Source organism: Hippichthys cyanospilos, chromosome 7, assembly GCF_059441005.1.
Source record: "Hippichthys cyanospilos isolate Australia breed blue-spotted pipefish chromosome 7, RoL_Hcya_1.0, whole genome shotgun sequence".
NCBI lineage: Eukaryota > Metazoa > Chordata > Actinopteri > Syngnathiformes > Syngnathidae > Hippichthys > Hippichthys cyanospilos.
This window is the reverse complement of record NC_142375.1, coordinates 16,710,482-16,731,636: the sequence shown is the minus strand read 5'-3', so window position 1 is coordinate 16,731,636 and position 21,155 is coordinate 16,710,482. Positions and strand designations below refer to the sequence as shown.

The following is a 21,155-nucleotide window of genomic DNA, read 5'->3' as shown; positions in this document are numbered from 1 at the left end:
AATCAAATCTGGATCGGCACATTCTTGGTCATCCATCAGTATAGTTCTTACAGCATTCCGTTCTTGTCTCTTCTTTCCCAGTCTACAAAAGTACGCTAAGTTTCTCTCCTACACATTTTGCTCTCTATCTGATTCATGCTCCTTTAGCTTTAGAGATGTTATTATTAATGCATTATCTAATTAAATTTGCAAAATTAAGTTTTTGTTGCCTTCGCTGATCGAATGTTTATTGCAGGTACTATTTATTTCTTTGATGATTTGCGGTTTTTACTTAGTAATATACTTTTTGAGATGGAAACCTGACGTACTAATTAATATGTTTCATATCTTCTATTTGCAATTTAGACTTAATCATTTGAAATTGGGAAAAAAAAAACATTTTTGCAAGTCGTGCTGTGCAACATGTGTTCTACAATTTGTAATTGATCGAATAAAAATAACTTGTGGGGCAGTAGAGGGCATCTTTCTACAATAAAAGAAGTAACTCTCCATTCAAAAACTACTTTTTTTTCGAAATACCAAAATTGTAGTCTTTGTTTTGCAATAGTTGTTACACATGTTGATCATCTAATTATTTACAAATAAACTTGATGTATTTTTCTTGGAGAAGTAGAAACATTTTGACATGTGGTTTTGAAATCTTGTCACCTTGAGACCCACATATACCTGTTTTGTGATCCACTTTATACAAATTAAAAACAAGAGCAATTTTTGATATGTACAGATAATGTATGGTACATTTTAAAGGCAATTTCAAACGCCATCAAATGTATATTGCTAGCAATGACACCAGTTAAGACAAATGCTGAGCGGCACTGTATTTGCTTGCATAGCAGTGACTAGAGCACAAATGAGAAACATTTCCTGAAGCTTACCCAAATTGTATGTTCTTGTTCTATGAAGAAACTTGGGACACGTTAATACTGTTCTGAAAAGAATCTGAATATAAACACTTTTTTTTAACTAGATGTCCATGAGCCCCACATTTTGGTCTTGACCCACCAGTTAAAAAAAAAAAAAAAAAACACAAAATAAAACTTATGGCGCAATTTCACAGTTACTTTCTGCAGTTGAAAGAGGCAGTAGAGACAACAGTTGTAATACTTTTTGGGAAAACTCTCTGGTGCATACCAAAACACATCACCCCAAGAACAGCAACCCCACAGTGAAATATACAAGCAAACAGAGCAAAAACACTCGTGATGCAAAACGTGGCTAAAAAAAAAAAAGCACCGACCTTAAGGCGGTGAATAGTTATGCAAATGCCCTTTCTCAGGTTTTGTAATTCTGTTTTCCGTATCAGATATTGGCAACATCATTTTGCTGAGGACAAATGTCACCGTTACCATTCATGTGTGAGATTTCTTACTGTAATCTATTGGTATTATTCAGTCACCTCTATCTGGGGAATTGGAGCTTTATATTATTAACACCAGTTTGCAATATCTAAAATGTGATTTTGGGTAGTCATGTTCTTGAATAGTTTGACATACTTAATAGGAATCCGTGGTGCCAAAAGCACCTTTGCTTACAACTAAAGTACATACCAGTTTTTTGACAGTGTTCATCTGATATAAACAAGATTATACATTTATGTGGTTTCACTGTATATACCCCCCGCCTCCTGACAAATGGCACGCATAACTACAATGGTTTGTCATGAAAACAAATTTGACATCGCTACATCTACGCTATCAAGATGTGCCAAATTAAGTCATCTGATTTAACCTAGAGATGATGTAGATCCGAACGTTTTATTTTTAAGTATTTAAAAACAAGCTGTAAAAAAATAACAAAATACAATGACAAGAGTTTACTGAACGGTGAAAAAAAAAACATCCATTGATTTAAACTGTAGAAGTAACCAGAGGGGAAGACACACCCGCACATGAGCACACAGTCAGCCAACAGATGAGCGAGCCAGTGCCATTTTACAGCAAATCTGCATCCATTCACATGTTGTATAGCATAGACACACACAACCTCTGAGAGAAAAAAAAAAGTACAGTGAATTGAAATTAAAAATAATTGTAGGAGACATCTTTTTCTATGATGTTTAAAAAGTACCAGATATTTTTTTTTTATCTAAACAGAATTTCAAAGTAAAACATACTGCCAGATGAAAACCAGTAACTTAAATGTTATTACTGTAGAGCTTCTGCAGTAAAGATATTCTTAATTTACAGCACTTAATTTGAAAAACAGACTTAATACAAGGTGTTGGTGAAGAAAGAAACAAATTCTTATCAAGGCAGATGATTAGTGCATTGTTGCAATGAATGAGCAAAACTTTTTTCCCTTTTTCCATTTGGCGAGGGGCGGGAAAAACATGTCAGTCAGTCAACTTCTCAAGTTTAAAAAATGAGATTTCGAACAAAGAGGAGATGAGGCAAAAACTGTATCTTGAATCATTGAAGCCATTAACGGAAATCTCTAACAGCAGAAGTCCCAAAAGCCAACAAAACCATTTACCCACGCGAAACTTCCTTACTGCGCCTGCAAAGAGAAATAGGAAAGATACAATTTCAGGTGATTTGATGACAGTATTGGAGCAGTATTTGGAGTACAGTGGTATCTTACGAAAATAATTCGTTAACAGTCAATTTGTAACGTGAATTGTTTGTCAGTAGAGCTGCTTTTTACATAAGAGGAGCAATATTAATGGAAAATTTTGAGCATGTAAGTTTACTTAACTTTAGTTTTCAGTCATGCAAATTGCTTCTTGTGTGATGTTGTACACAGCCCACTCGCTAACGTGCTAACGGCCGCTAACATCAGACGCGACAACCCAAAGTGTTATGTGAGTTTTTATGTGAATTTGTACAATGTTAGCTGTAGCTAATATCAATTTTATGTTTGTTATTTATACGGCGTGAACTGTTGTTGGTGGGGAGTGTGGATAAACAACAGTGCAAAAAATTAGTGTCTCTCCTTTGTGGATAAGGCGGCATCATAATCAATTATAAAAGTGCATCAAAAATGATGACAAATAAACATTGCGGGTTGTGATGAAGTATTACATTACAGCATTATAACATTACAGTTCATAAGTAGAGGTACTGCGGCACTACAATATTGTGTGGGAGCGGGTACCTGCTGTCCCTGTGGGGGCGGAGCTGCTTGCCCAGGGGCCTGCCCCCCCTGCCCATAGTAAGCAGCTTGTTGCCTGTAATACTCTGCCCAGGCGGCACTGTAATCAGGCTGGCCTCCAGGTGCTGCTCCTCCAGCCGGTGCCGCTGCAGCTCCTGGAGAAGCCGCTGGCGCTGCTGTAGGCTGGACTGGGGGGGATCAATCGCACAAAGCACATAATTACATCATTTCAATTGGCATTCCAGATCCTAATTTAAAAGACTCATCAAGTCCTTCACTGCCATTGAGGACAAAAGAGGTTGAGGCCATTTTTACTGTGTTGACAGTGGATACATTAATTAATTCTCTGCCATCGACAGCTATGAAATAAAAATTAAAAAAAATAAATTTTTACTGGGTTGGCAATGAAGGAGTTAACTTTATGATCAACATTTACCCATGCCCATCTTTTTGTAGTACTCCTCCCAAGCCTTTGTGTAGTCTGGCTGACCCCCAGGAGTCTGTGCTGCTTGGTTGTGGTCACCCGCTGCTCCAGGATCTGCTGGGTTTTGTGCTGGCATAGTGCCCCCTGGCTGCTGGCCGTAGTACTGTGCATAATATGCTGCCCATGCTGCGTTAGGGTCTGCTGCTGCTTTATCTGATGGCAGGGTGGGATTGGAATAGGAGTCACTTTTCTATATTTACAAGACTAGCATCGCACGTTTTTCTATAACTGAACCAGGAACCCAACCATTTTATGCACAAGACCAGTTTGAAGAAATTTTGACAAGCATGGAAAGAATTAAAAACAATTTAAAAGTACAACTCAAAATTACAATAAATTTAGTAGTTTTAATCAACCCATTTAATCCCAAAAACATATTCAAGTTTTTTATGAGATCAGGGGAAGGTTTTTATCCTCGAGTACTTATTTATGCATATATTTTTTCAAGTGTTTGCTTAGTGAAGGGTCTAAAAATGACTGGTATTACATGAATATGGAAATTAACTATTATAGTCAACTAATAAAGTACTCAATTACTTTAGTTAATACAGAACTAATGTAACAAATTACTTTAGTGCCTAAAGTAATTCTTTACTTTAGGAAATGATGTAATAAACAATTGTTTACTTTAAGTGCTAAAGTAATTTATTTCTTTAGTACATCATTCATTACAGTAATTGATTCCCTTAGAACATGAAGTAATTGGTTTTATTGTCTGGAATCTTTGAAGAAAAAAAAAAAAACACATGAAAATATGTCTTTGTATATAATAGAGCCATTCACAGTAAACTAACGTTTGATGATGCCAGTGGCCATCACATAGTCTTTAAACCTTTTCTTTGAAAAATCTTCATCCCCTTGAAGCTCTAAACATGTGAATTTCTGCTAGCTTGTAAGCTTTTTTTTCAGGTATCACAAGTAATTTGACACAAGACAGACATATGCACCTGACTGTCAAACTGAAATTTCTTTCAGAATCTGATGATCACCAATTTATTTGATCTTCATTGTCTGTGTGCAGATTAGCTGGTTGGGGATCCTAGAAGCGGACAATACATGATGCATCATGAATGAAATGTCAAGTACTCACTGGGGTCTTGTGGCGCTGGGGTCTGCCACTGCTGATAGTTGTTCCCCCAATTCTGAGTACAGTACTGGGGCCCGCCTGGCGCACTGCCACTGTAAGGATAGAGGCCATAACTTGAATGCTTTTTAGTACACCAGATAGTCCAGTCCTGGATTAAAGGTTAAAAGATCTCCCATATTCATGGATTTACATACTGTGGTGCACCACCAGGAGGTCCAGCATTATACGGGTTGGGATTATAGGGCCCGGGTCCAGGGCCTCCTGGACCTGGACCACCACCTACAGGACATAACGGGGCCTGGATAAACGAGACTTTTATTAGTAAATTCTCCGGTGGGCCCAGCTAGTCATTTGAAAACTAAGGAACACTAATATACCTCAATCTTATCTTCTATAAGTTGCTTTGCATAGTCTATCTGTTGCGGGGATCCTCTGATGGTGAACAGTTTGAAATTTGGGTCCCCATCTGGTAATGGCTGACGCAACATCTCTACAAATGCACCAGTCTGTTGATTAATGGCTTTGACATTTTCTCCTCCTCTGCCAATCACAAGACCACATTTGTGAGCAGGAACAGAGAAGGTCATCTCTCCTCCCGGAGGACCCCAGTTCCCCTGGCCTCTCCCCCGTCCTCGTCCTCCAGGTGGCATACCTGCACCAGGAGGGCCCTGTGAACCAAAAAGTTTGGTCAAACGATAAATAAATAAATAAATAAATAAAAATAGCAGATACTGCAGTACTCAAAGGCATGCATTCCTTCTAATTTGTGGAAAATGAGTTTGATTAACTCTTTAACTTCACTGACTATATTTTTACTAGGCTGACTGTGAATGAGTGTCCATCACAACTTTCTTCTTCTACTCCAAGCGTATACTCAATGCACACACAGCACCAAGCTGTCAATGGTCAAATGCCCAAACAGCATAAACAGCTGGCAATAATTTATTTTTACACTGCAATATTTGCACATACAGTATTCCTTTTTTTTTCTTAAGATAATTTAATTTCTGGTTTATTTTACCAGTTATATTTCAAATTGAGATTTTCAAGCATTTAAAGCCACTATCCCACTGAGGGTTAAACATGTTCAAGTATCAGCAAAGATAAGCAAAATGCTGGTTAATGTCAGCATTCCAGGTCACATATGTCCGCAAAACATTCAGTCTTTCGCTGACAGTTTAAGTGATTTTTTTTCCCACCGTCTCAAGAAAATTTTAAAGGTTTTGAAGGTTAAGAAACAAGTTCATTTTAGCCTTGATTAAAGGAGGGTTCAAGAATAATGTGTTCTTTAGGCAAAAATTAATAGGCTAGTAGTGATGATGATAGTTTGAGTAGATGCATTTTTACAGTTGAAGTTATGATATTGAGTATGAAGTTATGATATTGATTATATTCATGTTTCTTATTATTGATTTTAATATCAATTAAAAATAACTGTGATTATTTTCTTCCCCTAGCATTAGTATAGTCCGCCTGGAACAAAACCCTCAAGGTGAATAAGCGACTGATTTTTGTCAGGCTGGTGAAGTGGTATGGATGTGGTATATATGGAAGTGGTATATATGTACTTAAAAGGGGTTCTTTCAGCTTATTGCATACTTACCCCCTGGCCCCCATCATCTCTGGAACGGATACTCTGCAGCAGGTCTGTGATGATTGAAGCGGCATGTTGACATTGGTCTGGTGGACCCGAAATATGAGCTATTTTTTCAGGACCGGTGCCATCATCTGAAAAGTCGGCGCATACTATTTGATACAGTCCCTGACATATCTTTAAAAATCCAAAAATGAAAGAGCAAGACAAAATGGAAGACAATGGACAAGAACATTTACATGAATACATGCAACACATGATTCTCAGACCACTTACCTGGTTTAAACTGTATTTTCACACCAGCATCACTTTGGATCTTCTTAATCATCTCCCCACTTCTTCCAATGACGACCCCCACTGCATGGCGAGGAACACCTATCTGTAAAAATCCCACAAATATGTCAAATGACTCGCATCGTTGAATTCAAGCACATTACAAGATCCATTTAAGTCCATCGTGCTTTACCTGCTGTGCATTAAATTCTTAAAAAATAATACCATGTGTGTGCAAGACAATTCCGATCAATTTGACTTTTTCACAATAAAACAAAAATATGACATTGAGAAAAATGGGAATGCAGTGAGGAACGAGTGCTCTGCATCCAACAAGCTGAAACTGATGTAAGGAGTCACTCTGACATGACTGCTACCGAAATTTCAAGCTAAATCACACTTACATCAATGCCACTTCCCCCAATTCTTGATCCATATTCATTCCTTTCACCAAAACCAGGTTGCTCTCGTTCTCGTAGAATCTCATTGACCATCTCCTTAGCTTGCTACAAAACAACATACAACCAAATGAATGGACTGCAAATACTTAAGAAACTGAAAGCATTTTCCTAAAATCTTATCGGACTTTCAACAACAGTACCTCCACTTTGAATGGGTCTCCAATGATACGAAGGGGTTTGTCTACATTTGGCGGCTGGGATCCATCTTGAATAAGAATCATTTTAACTCCGGCTCGTTCCTTCAAAGTTGCACAAGAACGTTACAGATATGCAGCTGAATAACGGAATTGGACAGTATTAAAATCAGCCTAACAACCTATATTTTGCAAATCCATAAAAATCTTCCTTTATCTATCCTCTAAACCAGTGATCCTCAACCTTGTTTCAGTGATATACCCCCTGTTAAATGTTTTTAGCAAAGTACCCCTTAACCGATGCAAAGCAATTTTGCGACTTAAAACATGCCATCAGTGTCTGATTTATTAAACTTTAGAACCTTATAAACTTCATTTGTATTGGTCCACAAAAAGAAATCAACATTAAGTGTCTTCTTTTGGATCATGGAAGAGATCTGTTATTAAAAATAAATAATTATTAATAAAGATTTGTCCACCAAAAATAATCAACAAAGTCTCAGACCTGTTCTCAAAAAGAAATAAGAAATAAATATGTGTCCACAGAAAAATACTAAGCATAAAGCATCTTCTTTTGGGATTACATTAGATAGCTATTCACAAAAATAAATCATTAACTTAATTATTAATACATATTTGACCGCAAAAAAATAATCAACACAAAGTGTCAGACCTATTCTCAAAAAGAAACAATTATAAATATTTGTCCACAGAAAAACAGTCAACTTAAAGCGTCCTCTTTTGAGATCATAGTAGAGATCTGTTCCCAAAAATAAATCATTAATTTGACAGATAACGAGAGGTGGCACATGAAAAGTTGGGTCAAACCATTCGAGTATGGGGGAGAATCTGGGTTTTTAAAATAATGAAACCGAATAGCCTACTGACGTAAAATTTGTTTTATGAACTTGCATCGTTTGTTTGTTTTATTTAAAATCCCGAGTACCCCCTGTAGTTCCTTCAAGTACCCCCAGGACTATCTGTACCCCGATTTGAGAACCACTGCTCTGAAGGGACACATTTCCCACTATATGGTGGAAAATCAAGCTCTGTGCATGATTTTTTGCAACACAGCGGAAAAAAGGTTAAACCTCAAAAGTACAAGTACATTCTGACACTCCCCATACTTCTTGAAATTAAATTAGTGCTTTCTGATCCAATTTACTAACCTGTAGCTGCTTAATGGTCTCTCCTCCTTTGCCTATAATAAGTCCAGCCTTGCCCGCAGGGATAACCATCTCCTGCATTGAACTTGGCTGTCCGTTGGGCGAATCATGCCCCCTGGATATGATTTCGTCTATGAGTGCCTTTGCTCTCCTGCAACAAACAAGGGATACATTCACTACCTCAGTTTGAAAAGGTTTGATAGGCAAACAAATAAACTAGATTTTGCCAACCCCCCCTCCAGAGCATTTGTGGGTTTAGAATGTGATATGCATTCATATTGAATAATTTTGAAGTTGATTATTTTAACGACTCTTTCATTGACTAATCAGATAATCAGAAAAGTCTAAATTAGCAAGCAAACTGGGATAAACCATACCGTCACAAATGCTGTTTCATGTACCAATATCAAAAGTGTTGGATTGTCTCTTTGCAAATGGTGGCAAGTGTTTGCAACATTCACATGCATTTGTAAATTATCATAGGACACGTAACCGAAGTTTTTTTTTTTTTTTTTTTTAATTAGTTGATGCTTGAGACCATGTGACCAATGCCCACCTATTCATGAGTAGCTTTCACTGCTCAGTGAAATATCAACGCTACAGTATACAGTATTTTAGATTATATTGAAATGGCTTGAAATGAAAGGGGAAAAAAAAAAGTTAAAATATGAACCCAAACTTACTTTATGGCATCAGCTGAACCTGTCAAGGAAACACTTCTTTCCGAAAGACCAGCACTGTCTGAAACGAGACAAATGTGTGGAAGCAGAAATAGCAGAGAAGTCCAAAATGTTGTCAAGTGGTAATTTTGATTCTTACCGTGTGCAATCTGGACCTTGCAGCCAGAGTCCCGTTGTATTTTGTTTATGTGTTCACCTCCTCTGCCAATGACTAAAGGAAAGAGGACAATTCCAAATTTTGTTTGAACATGTGTATGACAGCACAGCTCTAATTTCTTTTCTATGACTTGGGAGGTATGGATGCACTTACTGAGACCAACCATGCCATCAGGCACTCTACACTCCTCTGTTATTGTCATTGTGGAGGGCCTGACACTGTAAACAGTAATAGAGGAAATTATATAGGCTACATAGCCTATTACATTACTGAGTTGCGGAAGAACAAAAAAGAAAAATATCAAAAGCAAACCCATACCTCTGTTGAGCCATGGCAGCCAGTTGAGCTCCAATGGCTGCAAGAGAAGTAGAAATATTTGAGGGGCTGGAAAGTTAGATGATCCAGCAGTTGTGATGAATCAATGTGCATAGTCAACGTACACAATGAAGAATCTCTTTCATTCTGTGACGCTACCTTCTTGGCATCTGGTTCATCTGAACAAAAATGAAATGGTAAGCCTATAACATAACAGTTTCAGAAAAAAAGACAATTTGAACTGCTAGTCAACCTCCTTCTTCAAGGGATCGTTTCTGTGCGGCGAATGGAAAACCCTCAGCTCCTCCATTGTTGCTTGCCATGTGACCGCTCTCGCCACTGATTTTAGCTGCAATCTAGGAAAATTGATAAACTCGCTTGAACATTCAAGGGGGGTATCAACTATTTGACTAGACTATTTTGTAGGCTATGCAAAAAAAAAAAAACACACAATCTGTAATATTATGAGTGCAGGAATGCATATTAACCTCTGACATTTGGGGCTTAGGCAATGTAAATTATAAATAAATATTTTTATTTTAAAAATTTGAGCTGGCTGAAGTTTATTCCATTAAAATGCATTGCTGAAGAAAGTCATTTGAGAAATTCTAAGGGCATTGTATCAATCAGAACAAGACTGTTGGTGTGATCTAAGAAGACTTCTTCTCACCTTTAAATGACTTCATCAGACCATGTCAAGCATATCTAGCCTTTGACTAGAACTGGTGAAGCCTTGTATTCTGCATCACAATTTACAACTGAAATATCTCCTATGGGGGCAGCCTGGTTGTTGACTGGTTAGCAGCAAACTCGTATATCCAGGGTCACAAGTTTGAGCACATGCTCTGGTCTTCTAGTTGGGAATTTGCATGTTCTCCCTGGGAACTCCAGTTTTCCCTCACTTTCTAAAACATGCATGTTTGGTTAAGACTTCAAATTGTACTCAGGCGTGTATGTGATTATAAATGTTTGTTTATCAAAGCATGCCGCTCAATTGGCTAGCATCCAGTCCATGGTGCACCTGCTTCTCACACAAGGTCAGCTGGAACCGACTCCAACATCACTGTGACCCTAATGAGGATAAGCGATACAGCAAACGAATTGATGGATACATAAACACTAGTGTTTTCAAAAGCAACCTGAACTACATCAATTTGTAATTGATTCAATGTCCTGGGAATACAATATATTGAACATGAGAGTATTCGCTGCCTCATTTGGGAAATATCAGGTGAAATGGTATAACCTGTTTGGTGGTTGCATTTGGACAAGCTCCACAAATTGTATCAATTTCCGGATGATAGAAATGACAGATACTTTCAGATTGATTGAAAGTAAATAATTGCGTGACTTAATTCCTTTGAATTTGCAATCTGTTTTCTTCGATAAAATCAGTTGGTGTTTGAATTTTCTTCGGAAATAAAGACAACACTTTCATTTTTTATGACAGTGGAGCCCCCCAAAAAACAAGCAGACAAAACAAAAACATAATTGGCAATACGGCAAACATTGCAGTCGGGTTATTCGCAAATAAGACTAACGTGACCGTTAGTTAAACGATATATACATCAAATTACCAAATTGAACGGAAATTCTACGATGTCAGAATGAACCTTAAAATCATAGCGGCAATGTCAGTATTCTGGAGTTCACAACGGACCTATAGGAATCTCGGCTCAACTCAGGTCACAACACAATTGATGCCACAGCGGGATTCACTTGCCGGGTAGCATACCGCTACAAGCTAGCTAGTCAACTGAAGCTAACGACAAGTATAAACGCGCTAGTTGCTACTACCAAAGCTAAATGGCTCGACGGTTGCATTTTTTTCCAGTGTGCGATTATAACTGTTTACCTGTCTTGCTCTTTCCATGGCGTCCGCAAAAGCATCTTTCTTCGCTCCGGCGCCGACGCCGTTAGTCGGCAAAGAGCCGAATTCGGACATGGTGATCACAAGGAGAAATGACACACGGGAGTGAGGCCGTGTGACTTTGGCCGGATCGGGCTGCGCAGATGCGGGAAGGCCAAAGCTTGTTGTGGGCGAAACAAGAACGCCAATGTGAGGGAGATCTTCTACAACGCCGGTAAAGTTCCCTGCCTAAAATAACCAATCAATGTGCTCTGGTTCGGCCCTCCCAAGACAGGTTTTCTCATTACTTTTCCTCTTTAGAGAGCCGATGCTAAAACTTAAAAACTGCGTCACCTCCTGGTCTGGAGTGGAACCAACATAACCTCGCACCTGCCAGAGGAGTCCCCCTGGTTGCAGACCGCAGTTACAGGCGTGTCTCGGTATAGGTGGAGTCAGACACGATTACCCGCCCACTAACGTTTGACTCCGCCCTCCAGCGTGGCGGAGATGACCTTTTTGATCGCTGTCGGTCGTAGAGACAAGTACACGATTGGCTGCAGAGTACAGTTATAGGCGCGGCTTAACGTTTGGGAGGAAACAAACGTTGAAGTACGCCTATTCGACGTTTTTACTCCACCCCTTGAAAGTGGTTAAAATAGCCATTTGATGACCATGAAATGACTGGGGTGAAGCATCACATGTCTCCGGCAGAGGGCGCGCTCGCTGAATGTTAATATGTTTGGAGCAGTTGATATTTTATATATTGTAGCTACTGTATTTTGATGGTCGGTAAAGTGTTAAAAAATATTACCGTGACGCCACAAGATGACTGTCACAAAACTCACTAAGGAAATAGAAAAGTATAAGGCGCTTAGATTAAGTCTGGGCGGAGCCAAACGTTTAGCTCCACGCCACACCTCAAACTGCAATCAGCATTAAGGGTACTCGACCTACTGCGCCTGCCTGAGAAGAATGACAGTTCAAATCGAAGCGGCAATATTACATTGGGAAAATATTTAGAGGAAACTGCGGAATTAAAAAAAAAAAGGTCACAAAAATTATGGCATATAACAGAAATATTTCTAAATAATAATAAGAATAGTACCCACTCTGTGTAATGAAACCTATGGAGAGTTGAGTTTTGGTTTTTTGTTTTGGAAGTAAAAAACTGGAAGCCACACACAGAACCATGTACCGTTGATAGCTTCCAGGAATTAGGTATTTTGTTTATGCCTACAGATGTTTTTATAAAAATGTTTACTGTAATTAAGATTTCACTATGTTCACAGGGTAGAGATAGACTACACAAACTCATTGTTTCTGACTGTGTAGTATAACTTCACGGTAAACTGAAAACTGTTTGCATATAAAATCAACCAATTGCCAAGATAACACACAGCATCCAACATAACATTTAAAATAGAGTACATAAAAGCACTAAAATACACATTTGCATTTATTAGAAATACAGTATAACAGTTGGAAAAAATAAATATAGGTACATAATATATTCATTGGAAATATAAAAAAAATAAAGTATTTAATGAGTTCTTTTTTAATCTTTGTATTTTAAAATGATAGGCCTACTAAAGACAATTTACACTGTTGCTGTTTGACAGTTAACTCAAACTTGTCTACTTGCAAATCCACATTGGAGAGAGCTGTGACAAAAATTCCAGACATGACTTCGAGTTTTGCTTGTAATAGCACTATTAAAAAAATGATAATATTCTACATTTACTATTTGAATAATGATTGTTGTGCTGATAGCAACTGTTTAATGAGTTGTTCTGCGCTTCAGTGCATTTGCTTGAGACATTTCAGTCCACAAACAGTTAAAAACGTTTATGGTGACCTTCAAACACCAAAATAATGTTCTTGAACGTCATTTGTCTTCTTTACATGACACCTGTGAGGAGAAGAAAAGGCTGAGAAAGCCTCTTTCAGTTATTTGTGCAAGACAGAACCCCTTTGAGGCACACGTCTCTCCCTCAGGTAAGTTCATGCAAGTTGTCACCAAATATGAACGCAGATGCGAGTATAGTAAATGCAGTGCAATGCAACTCACACATACATTTGTCCACAGCATCTTCTGTCACATGAGGTCATCCAAAGACAAGGCAGTGCTGTCACTTGTTATTCATTCATCAACACTTGCAATATCTGGAGTGTGAACCCATCCACCTTAAAAGTCAATTTCTTCATGCAGGCTTAGTAGAAACAATCCACACATTATTTTAAAGTTTCCCCTTCCCTCCCTGCCTACCCTCCACATCCACTCCCAGAGCTATCCTTGTGTACTCGTATGCAACGTAGGACACGCTGACAGCAGGGATGATCTTCAGCAAATTGGGGGAAATTCCTCTATAGAGGCCAGCCACACCTTCCTGGGTCAAAATGGTGTGAATTAAGGCAGACATTGATGGCTTAGTGGATCCTTTCATCGAGGCTTAGGGAGAGAGAAAGTGAGAGGGGAAAAAAAAAAATCAACAACCTCACTTACTACTTATGTCACTGTAAAAGATACTTTGTGTGCCTCAAGACTGGAACTCTCACTACATTTCAATATATATTCTTTTCAATCAAAACTGATTTTCTGGTGACGTTTTTTTTTTTTTTTATGTTACAATCCAAAGTTCTATATACAGTAACAGTAAGTGCTCTGATATATATATTTTTTTACTTAAATAGCTTTTGATTTCAGAAAATATGACCTTCTAATTCTGCAAATGCGGCCTTTTTCCATTTCAAAAAATTACAATAACTTGAAAAAGTGCATTTGAAAAAAATACTGTAAATTTGCATCTGCTATTTGGGAAATTCTGAAAATGTTCATATCATTTGGAATCCAGCATACATATATACATTAAATTATGGCTATAACATTCTAAACATTCCTTATTTGACACAATATTTGCAGCCCTCCCTTTTCCTAACCTTGAGCTTGCATTCTGGTGCGGATCAGTGCAAGTGGGTAACTTGCCAGCTGGCCACAGGTGCTAGAGATTGCACCACAGCCAACCAGGACCATGACCCCTGGGTCCGCCACTCCTCTATTCCTACTTAGCCATGCAAATTTTAATGTCTAAGGAATAGATACCAAGTTAGAAGAAATAAACAAGATAAACATAAAGTATATTGTAGATACGTTTTACCATCAAGTCCTGCTGACCTCATAGACTGCCAGATCAATGCCGGCGTAAGGCACAATACTCAACATGTTAGGCAGATAACCCTTGTAGAAGGCAGCAACTCCTTCCCCCTGCAGAATCTGCTTGGCGCAGTCTGACATTCCAGAGAACTGGCCTGTTTTCCGAAGGATGAGTCGTGTTTTCAGAACCTGTTAACGAAAAAGCAGCAATGGAATCGATGAAAGAGAATGTATGGTGTATTACTGTCTGGAGGATGTCTGCTATGACTTGAAATCACCTCCAATGGGTAGATGGCTGTTTGAGCGGTCGCACCAGCCAACGAGCCAGCAAGAAATCTCTCATGAACCCTAAGATTTTTTGTATCCTTTTTGCCATACATTATTTGCTTGATCTAGAAACAAGATATAACAAACTAAAATTAACAAAAGGTCAGAAAGTCAGATAATTGTTTGTAATCTTCATAGGACAGTGGTTCTTACATGGGGCACATGGAGGCACATGAGATTTAAATGTTTTTGCAGGTAGCTGCAAATCTAATATAACACTTCTTAATGCCTAAACAAGAACAGTACAGCTTTCTTTTTAAATTAAGCGCAAGTGAATTGGAACATGTAGCAAAAAATGTGTTATAGTGACTTCTTTGCAAATTGTCGTATGCTTTTATTTTGTTTAGCTTTATATGGATGCGCATTGTCAGTGACTTAATTTTCTGGCAGCTAAAAATATTATTATTATTATCTTCTTGAGTTGTGAAATGAAATATAACTAGAAATACCATGAGAAATGTAGTTTTAAGGTTTCTTAAACTAGACATAATGGTACAGCACTCCGTCTCCCTCTTTTATTTGCTCCAAATATTTTGTGTTGGTTAGGGGGCACCTAAATAATATTTCACAAGGGGTACAACATTGAAAAAAGGTTGAGGACAAATGTTCTATCAAACAAACTAAAAAACAGATAAAACATCTATTTTTGTGCAAAAAAGACACAAAAATCAAAATGGGTAAGGAAGCAATTATCCACCTTTTCATAAGCTGTAAATTTGATTGCTGTCTCTGGGGCAATTTTAAGAACATTGATTCCATTGCCTCTCCAAAAAGACTGCACTCCTCCCTCTTTTATCATGTACTGAAAACCACTTAGCACATTCCCACGAAACAGAGAGGAGCCATGAACCTGCCAAAGCATATAGGGAAAAGGTTTCAACAACAGGAATCCAGCGTTCCCTTCCATGGTGATTTGGTTCTGATCACACGTGTTCCTGACTGACCTGCCGGAAGACTTTGAGACGATCTAAGGGTGCGGTTCCGCTCCGTGATATGGACCCAGCTAAGGCTCCTGCCATTAGCTGCCGCCACACATAGCCAGACTTTTTCTCCTCTTCAGAAAATTCATCTGGGACTGTCAGCTGCTCACCTAAATCCAACATCTAATGACGAAAGTGATAGCGAGAAGATGTTTTGTTTACAAACAATGTCAGGAAGAATTCTATTATTTTCAGGTTCAAGAAATTTGTGTCGCCTTGGAAGCTATCAAATACAGTACATCAGGCCAGGCTGATTATGAAAAGCAATTTTGTACTTTATAACACATTTCTATGTGTCTAAGCTTGCCATTGAGCGTTTCCAGTAGCGTGCCACTTCCTCCATGCTTGTGAGAGGATTAAACAGGAAGTAGTCCCGCCACTCAGTCCAGTCAATGGTCATGGTCCCGTCCTTGTCTATACTGGGTGACACACAAACATAAACAGGGTTGATCAAAGACAGAGATAGGTGTTTGGAGATGACACTGAAAAAAAAAAAGAAAAAAAAAAAACACTGGTTAACCGAAATATTTAGGGTAAAATATTACTGGGTTAATGCCAAAAACAAGACAAAACAAAAGAGGTACAACTACAGTACATACTAGCTAAGAACACAATGAAACATTTGCGCTGTCAAAGATTGTATTCATCTGAAAGCGGTGCAGATTATGTTAATTTTACAATAATGACACATAGATGACCGACCTTTGTAAAATCTTGGTGGCAGCCCTGAGACTGATGTCTAAGCCAACAGCATGTAGAGCCTGCTGGATCTCCTTTGCGTCAATCTCACCTGGATGTAGTCATCCAGCAAAATAAAGTAAGAGACATGCCGTATGTAAATTTTAAAGCAATGAAGACCATTAAAATGCGTTTGGTGGGCTGCCGCAGACCATCATTGTTCTTGTCCAGGCTGCGAAACATCATCTTGAGCTGCTTTTCATGGGTACGAAGGTAGTGGGTGAACTCTTCAAAGTCAAGAACTCCATCCGCGTTGGTGTCCCCTGTCTTCACGATCTGAAAACAGACAGTTGGATCTGAAAAAAATGGTAATAAAATTGCTAACTTCTGGGTGCTTTCAGGGAAACATTGGAAGCTGTGAAGTCACATATCGCTGAGGGTGTAAAAGAGCAGATCACAAAAAAAATACAGATTACTAGATTATTTAAAAAAAAATACATGCTAGTTGCATCTCAAATAGGATGTTTTTTGCGCAGTGTTTAGCTTTTAAATAAACTATAATTAACTCTATTCACCATGACAATCAAGAATGTTACAATGAATTGCATGAGTGGATCTGTGATGCGATGGACTTTTGTATTCTACTTAGTATATCATACACATTAAAGTAAAGAATATTTTTACACCTGAAAAGAATGTCTTATCTTCAGTGTATTTAAAACATAATGGCAACAGTTTGAACCTGGAAGTCGTTATAACAATTTCGAATATTTAAAATTTATTTCAGATTTTAAAATGTAAACAAAGGCCAAAAATTGCAAACAGTGTTTGGTTTTTTTTCAAGCTATCTTTTCTCTAATTTTGCATCAAACTTGAGATGAGTTTCTATTTTAAAACAGCACTTGGTTAAAATCAATGAAACAAATCCCAAAGGTGAGATAATTACAAAATAACTCATAAGATATGAAAAAGACTCATTCACTATTGGCAAAAGAAATAATTCACACAAATTTCAAAATTCTACATTTTTTAAAAATCATGATTTTTGCGGTCAAGGACAGTGGAGCCCTGGCAGTCACTGGTGGTTTGTCACCCTGGTAGTTTGCCATTCTCATCTTACAAAGACCTGCTACACGTAACCAAAATAGACATCATGTTGCACACATATGCACACACTGAGGGTAGTGACAGCCAGAAAACTTTATGACCCACTTGCTTTGGCCAAAACAAGTGGAGGGACACTGAGAAGACGAAGACACATAATATGTATACGATTAGGTTGGCCTTACTTTTAGAGATCCTGTAAAGGAGCATATATTCGGTTCAAAATATAATGTAAATATATGTAAACATCAACTGAAAATGTTTGCGCAGAGGATGAAAAACAGTACTGAAATGGATTTTGGTGACTCAAGTGATGACAGACGTGTTGATGGAAGTGCTGTTGATAACTGGCTGATGGACCGACTATTAGTTTGTGCGATGGCAGAAGTGGGTCCTCATACTGATGGGACTGTAAAAGAGGTGGGTGCAGGTGAAAGGTCTTACCCTTTCCAGTGAAGCTCTGGACAGCCCTCGACCCGCCAGCCCTTTACGTAGCTCATGTATGTCGACGTATCCATCTTTGTTGAGATCCAGCTGATCGAACAGTTCTCCCCAGAATTTCTCTCTCTCCTGGTCTGGCTCTGGGGACATTCTCTCCTGGCAGTGAGCCCGGAGGTGCCAAATCCTGGCAGGGGCCATGACGCTGCCTGGTCAGCTGGGTAGAATGTATCAGATCAAATCAACCAACGAAGCCTGATTTCCAATAATAAAAATACAGGAAAAAAATAAGGTAAACATTCCTTCTTTGTCTGCTTTAGGTTAGATAACTGTAATCATTCATTCAGGTGTCTCAATTAGAACCACTAATTTTAGTCTGTTTAAAGTAAAATAAATGATGATCGAATCATCCTATTATTTGAATAAAGGATACATTTCATTTATCAAGGTGGCAAATAATTGTGGATGAAAATAATATTTCGTTCAAAATATAAGTCAAGGCTTTAACTAGTTAAGCCAAGCAAGTTCCCAAATTCCAACTACTGGTGACTTGACTCGTTAGGGTGGCGACTTGGTAACTGGAGCAGATCTCAGATGATTTTGGGCAAAATGTAAACGAGTGTGAACAAAATGTGAACTAGTTGCCAATCAATCACAGGCAGTACAAACAACCATTCATACATATAGTACAATTAATTATTTAGTGATGATTACCTTTAGTACCACGAAGAAAACATTCTGGACTTCCAGTCCAGGTGTTCAAGAAAGAGAGTTTTAAAAAGATCAATGGCTATCTGTTATTGGGGATCTGGAATAAAAGTAAAGCTACCAAAAAAATCATTTGGCTTAATCAACAAAATCAAAATACATAATGCATATTTACACATGTACAGTATTTACATTGATCTTGGTTGAATGATTATTGAATTAATAAAAGCGTCCTTGCTAAATACAATTAAGATATCAATAACAATCGTATGAGATTCTAACACATGGACATTTAATTGGGATTCAAACATAAAAACAAAATTCCCAAGTATGCGTAACTCTATCCGATTTTAATGCGGCCACTCCCTCACTCACCCGTTGGCTGTTTACCTCCGGATCTCCATAGCACGATACAAAGGATCCGGATTCGAATTTGACACCAATCGATCGCACAAAAACTCTGGGGGCATGGCGGTCAGATGTTGATGTCCGTTGTTCACGGACGTGTTGCTTAAAATGAACCCCTAAAATGTCGCGTAATCATCTGAGCGACTCCTTCGGAACCAGGAAGCCAGACAAGCACCAGTTACGGTGACGCCCTTCGACTTTAATAAGGTTCGAAAGAGACGTCCTTGTTGTGACCTTGCAGTCTGCAGTCCGCAATCCTCATTATAGTAAGATCGAGAAATTTGTAATTATTTACGGTCGAGTATGTTCTCGTCATTTTGACATCTTCCTTCTGGGGCGTGGCTAGACCGTATTAGTAAATGCACGGCATTTTTGTTACTTAAAAAATAAAAAATTATAAAGCTCAACGAGGATGTCATTGAAAGTTTGGATTAAGTAAATGTGTTGTCTCCAGCCACTTTTAACATTAACGAATACTGGTTAACTGTAGTGATTACTTTCAGCAATGTGGCCCTAAGTGCAAATCACAATAACAAACAAAAAGTAATTGCAAAGAAAAAAATGAAAAGCACATCTTTATGAGATTTTTTTTAATGTTATGTATTTTGTAATGTGTCAATTCAATGTTTGTGATTAATGTTATTTTTTTGTTGCTCGTGATTTTTGTTTGCTGCTGTGTTTAATCCTTTGTAATGGTTGTTTTTTGTTCGTGATTCATTTTGTTTTATTAATTTTGACTGTGATTTTTGGTTTATGTTCCATCTGTTGTAACATTTTTGCTTTGTGATTCATTTTCTTTAGTTGTTTGTGTTTTGTTGGTGATTTTTATTTGCTGTTGTGTTTTGTCTTGTAATGTGCATTAGTTTGCGATTCATTTTCTTTTGTAAGTTTTTTCCTGTATTTTTTATTTGCATTTGTTTCATTTTTGAGATGTGTTTTTGCTTTTTGTTTTCAATTATCTTTTTTGTTTGTTTAGATTCTTGTTTTTGCAATTTTCACTTAATAACAGTAACCCAACTCAACTTTATTAAAGTGCTATGTAAAAATAAAACAGTACATTAACCCAATCAAACATAAAACATTTACAAACTACATAGTTAAAGACAGCAAAATAAATCTAAAAAAACAAGTGGCATCTGAGCTAAAGCTCAATGTCACATCAACAATTTAATTGACAATACCTAAAGGAAAAGCAAAAATCAGGCTACACTAAACTTGGAAACAAACCACTGAGTGGTGATGAACTACAGTATGTTGTTCCTGCAATTAAAGTCGGCCACTCCTACGGCACTTGAATGCACCACAATTAAACATAGGCTAGTGACCAGGTGTGTGTCTTGAGTCCTTTTTCTGTCTCAACTGACAGCAAATGTCTCATTGTCTTGAGTTGTGAGCTACCGTTGTGTTTGTCTCTTGGACATGTTTGGAATGTTTAGAATTAAGCAGCATTTTGCTCCCTGTGCAAAAATGATGATTCATCAGCGATCTGCTTTGATCCACAGCAAGCCTCCTCAATATAAAATTGGGATTTTGGTAAGCTCAAACAGGTTGTTTCCTGCTATAGCCTTCTAATGAGAAAATGCTTCCTTAACTATTTCATTTTCTTTGTTAGGAAACAGTGTTTGCGCTGACTTCACTGACTTTGACCACCCTCGGTCCTTCAGGATGGATACTTTCCCACCTTAACAACTATAAAAACTCCAACTGACACAAGGCTACTACTGCACACTGCAAAATGATCGCCAAGTTCAAGTCAATGTGTTTCAATGATGCTCATGAAAGTTTTTGAACTCAATAAATCAGAACTGTTAAATGCAGTGGCAAGCTGTGCATGTGGTACTGGGGGAGAGGGTCCTTGCTTTGTTTGCAAACACATATTGTGTCTGTCTCAATACTGCATCTTCTCACCTCACAAGGCACATCTTGATCAACATAATGAAACAATACATTTGACTTCGTCATTAGTGAACGTTCAAAAAACATGCATGGCAATGTAGTGCGATCACTACTTTGGATTTGATTGATATTGTATTTGATGACTCAGTCATTAAAATGTGTATTGCAGAAAATA

General features: G+C 38.0%; 2 protein-coding genes and 2 long non-coding RNA genes across 10 annotated transcripts; 2 read left to right on the top strand and 2 right to left on the bottom strand.

Annotated features, from left to right (window-relative positions):
• Positions 1–663: 663 nt before the first annotated feature.
• Positions 664–11,660, bottom strand: khsrp (KH-type splicing regulatory protein). Of its 2 annotated transcripts, XM_088419506.1 has the most exons (18): positions 11,297–11,656; positions 9,695–9,797; positions 9,567–9,620; positions 9,445–9,481; positions 9,280–9,344; positions 9,109–9,180; positions 8,973–9,030; positions 8,293–8,440; positions 7,130–7,228; positions 6,933–7,034; positions 6,532–6,634; positions 6,265–6,389; positions 5,039–5,329; positions 4,856–4,959; positions 4,665–4,753; positions 3,527–3,727; positions 3,094–3,278; positions 664–2,496 (listed from the first exon to the last, which is right to left on the bottom strand). In XM_088419506.1, exons 1-18 carry the CDS (start codon positions 11,384–11,386, stop codon positions 2,488–2,490), a joined length of 1,935 nt encoding a protein of 644 aa, XP_088275632.1. In that variant the 5' UTR covers positions 11,387–11,656; the 3' UTR covers positions 664–2,487. The 2 variants fall into 2 exon arrangements, with proteins under 2 accessions (XP_088275632.1, XP_088275631.1); XM_088419505.1 differs by having other exon boundaries at positions 8,973–9,180; positions 11,297–11,660.
• On the top strand, positions 11,150–14,481 carry LOC148421317 (uncharacterized). Of its 2 annotated transcripts, XR_015866155.1 has the most exons (4): positions 11,150–11,213; positions 11,329–11,525; positions 11,612–13,285; positions 13,377–14,481. It is a non-coding gene; the product is annotated as an uncharacterized LOC148421317 (long non-coding RNA). The 2 variants fall into 2 exon arrangements; XR_015866154.1 differs by lacking the exon at positions 11,150–11,213 and having other exon boundaries at positions 11,226–11,525.
• slc25a23a (solute carrier family 25 member 23a) lies at positions 12,734–19,419 on the bottom strand. Of its 5 annotated transcripts, none has more exons than XM_088419513.1 (12): positions 19,052–19,419; positions 18,683–18,793; positions 17,975–18,185; positions 16,639–16,762; positions 16,451–16,538; positions 16,056–16,167; positions 15,713–15,871; positions 15,466–15,618; positions 14,720–14,833; positions 14,463–14,630; positions 14,228–14,375; positions 12,734–13,739 (listed from the first exon to the last, which is right to left on the bottom strand). In XM_088419513.1, the coding sequence occupies exons 3-12, from the start codon at positions 18,167–18,169 to the stop codon at positions 13,528–13,530; spliced, it is 1,473 nt and encodes a 490-aa protein (XP_088275639.1). In that variant the 5' UTR covers positions 18,170–18,185; positions 18,683–18,793; positions 19,052–19,419; the 3' UTR covers positions 12,734–13,527. The 5 variants fall into 5 exon arrangements, with proteins under 5 accessions (XP_088275639.1, XP_088275638.1, XP_088275637.1 ...); XM_088419512.1 differs by having other exon boundaries at positions 18,683–18,711; XM_088419511.1 differs by lacking the exon at positions 18,683–18,793 and having other exon boundaries at positions 17,975–18,223.
• LOC148421315 (uncharacterized) lies at positions 18,968–20,811 on the top strand. Its single transcript, XR_015866153.1, has 3 exons — positions 18,968–19,291; positions 20,587–20,617; positions 20,697–20,811. It is a non-coding gene; the product is annotated as an uncharacterized LOC148421315 (long non-coding RNA).
• Positions 20,812–21,155: the final 344 nt, after the last annotated feature.